Consider the following 4,498-nt stretch of genomic DNA (forward strand, 5'->3'; position numbering starts at 1 on the left):
ACGTGAAAAAAGGTCGTCATTTACCTAGAGATAAAGCATCTTTGCCTCTTTGGCTCTTTCCCAGACTCGCAGGTCTCTATGCACACGTGGCTTTACACCATTGGATAAGAATCCCCGGTTGGTAGACGCTTGTTATACTGTACATTAACCATTTCTTAATTTTGAAACCATCTATATTTTAAGTAGAGAGAATTGAAGAGGAAGACTCGAACAGAATAAATCAGACTTATAATTAAATTTAAGCTAATTTGGTTAAGGGTACTTTTTCTTTTTGTCATTTACAGGCCAATTAATCAAAATTAGTTAAGATTTTTGTGGAAGGATAGAGAGGAATCTTTTCACTGCAGCAGAGGGCAATGTGTGAAAAGAGGAAAAAGAAAAACAGCACTACTTGATAACAATGATACAGAGCCAGAGACTGATTAAATTAACAAAGAAAGATTAAAGATTGAAGTGAAAAAGAAAAAGGGTTATCATCATAATCCTCTCATAATACACACAAACAAACAAACAATTTGAAAGAGAAAAAGAAGAGTAGAGAGAAAGACGCTTTTTTTTTTTTTGTGCAGATTTCTCTTCCTTTAGTTGGTGGGGTTGCTGCGGAAAGATCCCAAAGCTTTGATGGCTGCTGCTCTCAGTATGTATTGATGGTATGCTGCTGCTGCAAGTGCTCCAACGAAAGGACCAACCCAGAAAATCCACTGTAATAATTATATCATTTATATATAACACACTTAATTAATTACCTAGCTTAAAAAAATAAAAAGTTTTAAATTGTATAAGATTTAATAAGGGCCATACATGATCATCCCAGGCTTTGTCATTGTTGTAGATAACTGCAGCACCAAAGCTCCTAGCAGGATTAATACCAGTACCAGTGATGGGGATTGTTGCCAAGTGGACCATGAACACAGCAAACCCAATTGGAAGAGGAGCCAACACCTGAATCCAATTAATTAACCAAATATTCATCAAAACTTCAAAGGCAAACTAACTATTTTCACTAAGAAGAGAACAAGGAGATCAAGCCAGTAGACATACAGGGACGTGAGAGTCACGTGCACTCCTCTTAGGGTCAGTTGCAGAGAAAACAGTGTAGACAAGTACAAAAGTGCCGATGATCTCAGCACCCAAAGCAGTGCCTTTGTTGTAGCCAGGTGCCACTGTGTTTGCACCACCTCCGAGGCCATTATATGGATGCTTCATAAATGCTTTCACCAACCCAACACCACAAATTGCACCCAAGCACTGAGCCACCATGTAAGCCACAGCCCTGATTAGTGAAACCTTCCTCGCCAAGAACAGTCCAAAACTGACCGCCGGGTTAATATGACCACCTGCACCCAAAACAACCAAAACCCATAAACAAACACGTCTCAAAACCAACTAGATGCAGAGTATTTTTCAAGTAGAGAGATGGCTTTGAGTATACAAAACAGAAAAACACTAATTCGCATACGTTTCGTTAAATGGATTACAAAAATAACTAAATTTCATCAAATAATACGATTTGCGCATGCATAATTTAGAAGGTAGTTAAGGCGTAGAAAAAAGGTTTCTTACCGGAGATACCAGCAGTGCAGTAAACCAGAATGAAAATCATGCCACCAAAGGCCCATGCAATACCCAGAAGGCCAACTCCAGCACAAGGGTCAGCTTGCTTCTTGTAGCCAATTACAGTAGCTACAGTGATATAGAGGAAAAGAAGAGTGGCTATGAACTCAGCTATAAGAGCACGGTAGAAAGACCAGAGCTTGATCTCAGCCATGTCGATGAGAGGAGCTGGTGGTGGATCAACATAATCCTTACCTGGCTGCCTTTCTTCACTCACTTCCTTAGCCATCTTCTCTCTCTCTCTCTCTCTCTCTCTCCTCTTTTGATCTCTGTCAAACCCAAAACCAAAAGCAGTGTTTTGTGAGATTGAAGGTTGTGTTGTAAGTGAGTAATGAAGGAGTGAGGAGATTGGGTCGCTTTTAAAGAAGAATGAGAGAAGGAAGGGTTTAATGGATAAGGTAAGGGTATATTGGGAAGAAATGAAAAGATAACCATGTGATTGTAATCATCAAATTAATGTAAGAGAGCAGGAATGCGTCAGCCACGCATCCAACCCAAAATGCATACAAGCTACAACGGTTATTTCTGGCTTTTTTCTCTTTGCTTTTGGAAAGCTGATAAATTATGTAACCTTCTTGGAGCATTCCTTTGGAGATGCACTTTCAAATTTATAAAGGGTAAATTTTAATAATTATTTTTTATTTTAATTTAAAAATATAATATAAAATTTTATTAACTTTAAAATTTTATAAAATAAAATATTTTTAACCTTTAATCATTAATTTTTTAGTTAGGTATTAATCTGAATAATTTCAGTATAATATTTAGTTATTATTTTTCTTATTTTTTTTAAAATTTTATGTAAATAATCATTCTATTCTTTATATAGAAAATAACTTTTTATATATAAAGAATAATTTTATAATTTATATAAAAAAAATATTGATTAAGCGTCATGCTGGATTTGTTCACATTAGCATCTAAATAGAAAATTAGTAATTAAAAGTTAGAAAAATTTTACTGTATAAAATTTAAAAATTGAGAGAGTTTTATGTTATATTTTAAAGTTAAAAGATTACAATATTATATTCATATAAGTTCAAGTATAATTATTAAAATTTATCTATTTATAAAAGAACTATATTTAAGGAGAAAAACTGATAAGTGAAACTTGTGTATATACAATAAATATAAACTTTAACGGCATGCTAAATACACTTTTAAAAATTTAAAATATATGATCAATAAGAATTACTAATAAATACTTAGTAATATGTATAAATTTTGTAATTTAAAGTTTTTAATAACACTTTCACATTAATTTACAGTATTATTATATATGATATTATGTATATTATTTATCATTTTATATATTATCTTAATATCTAAATATGTTATCTTAATATTATTTGTTCCTTTAATATTATGCATAAAATAATATTTAAAAAGTATTATTAAATCCTAAATTTATTGTAATATATATATGTGTGTATATATATGTTCGCGCGCGTATGCGCGTGCATCTTGATTTCATAATATAAGGCCAATATGTAATGATTTTAATAGAAAAATTGATTTGAAACAAACTAATTTAGGGTGTGTTCGTTAACAGTGTTATTTTTCTGCTTTAACTTTTATGGAAACAAGAAATCATTTTTATTTTTGATTTCTAGATTTTGATAACCGATTTATTTTTCTGTCATTTTGATAAGAGTTTATCATATAGAGGTGGATCTTTCATTAAATCTCACCTAGCATTACTTGATCCATTAACAATAATCTTATCAAATAATCAATTCCCTTTACCAATTATTTACAAAAGCTTTGATGATGATTTTGAGATTACACATACACATGGCCACAAATCAAGCTATATACATGGTGGTAACAACTTGGCCTCAAAGTTAATTAAAGAAATCTAAATTTTCTTCCACATTTGATCTTTGAAGATGAAAAAAAAAAATGGAGGATGATGATAAGAGAGACATAAGAGTTTGCTGCTATTTAATGGCAGAATCTGGTATAGATGTGCTGAAAAAAAAAAAAGAGATGAAATCGAATATGGTAAATGGCTCTACACTGCTAATCAACAATGTGAGAAACGGATTATTAATTTCATGAAATGGGTGAGAGAGATAGAAGTGATTTGGTGGAGATGCCGGGTGATGCTGGCAATAAATGGGAAAGAGATAGTGGGTACTGATAATGGAGGACAAAAGAAGAGGGTTTAGATAGGCATATATGTTGTGTTTGGATTGAACGGAAATAAAGGAAGAAGGAAAATTTGAGAGAAAAATAATCTTATTTTTATTTATTTATGTTTGGTTAAAGAGAAAAAATGAGGAAATAAAATTTTGAAAAGAAAATAAGAGTTAGATTTCACTTCCATTTTCTCTACAAATTAGAGGAAAAGTAGGAGGAAAATATTTGAAATTATAAAAATATTTTAATATTTTCTAAGTTCTTTTTGAACATATAGAGCTAGTATTGTAATTTTATTGTTTAAAAAAGTAATTTTCTTTTTAATATTTTTCATCTTAATCCAAACATAAAGTAAAAAGGTTATTTTTCTCTCTAATCATTATATTTTTTTATATTTTTTTTATTATTTTTTTCTCCTATCCAAACATAGTGATAATGAGAAACAAAAAGATAAAAGATGTAGCCGCATTTTTTGGTTTCTTGTTTAGCTGATTTTTTTTTAAACACTTATAAAAAAAGCGGAGAAAACAGAAATTAAATGATTTTATTGAACATGTTTCTTGTTTTTTTAAGGGAAAAAAAAATGAAAAATCAGAAACCATAACAAAATTGAACATATCCTTAGTTTTTCAATTTGATTATTCAGGCTGTTGACTCGGTTCGATATAAATTTTTAAAGAATTTTGGTTATTTGATTCAATTCAATTATATATTCATCAAAATCAAATTGAACTAAAAATTT

The 4,498-nt window shown here is 30.7% G+C and overlaps 1 protein-coding gene across 1 annotated transcript; it reads right to left on the reverse strand.

Annotated features, from left to right (window-relative positions):
- Window positions 1-361: 361 nt before the first annotated feature.
- LOC110660326 (probable aquaporin PIP2-8) lies at window positions 362-1,946 on the reverse strand. Its single transcript, XM_021818594.2, has 4 exons — window positions 1,564-1,946; window positions 1,042-1,337; window positions 802-942; window positions 362-701 (listed from the first exon to the last, which is right to left on the reverse strand). The coding sequence occupies exons 1-4, from the start codon at window positions 1,841-1,843 to the stop codon at window positions 582-584; spliced, it is 837 nt and encodes a 278-aa protein (XP_021674286.1). The 5' UTR covers window positions 1,844-1,946; the 3' UTR covers window positions 362-581.
- Between the last annotated feature and the right edge of the window lie 2,552 nt (window positions 1,947-4,498).

Source organism: Hevea brasiliensis, chromosome 1 (genome assembly GCF_030052815.1).
Source record: "Hevea brasiliensis isolate MT/VB/25A 57/8 chromosome 1, ASM3005281v1, whole genome shotgun sequence".
Classification (NCBI taxonomy): Eukaryota; Viridiplantae; Streptophyta; class Magnoliopsida; order Malpighiales; family Euphorbiaceae; genus Hevea; species Hevea brasiliensis.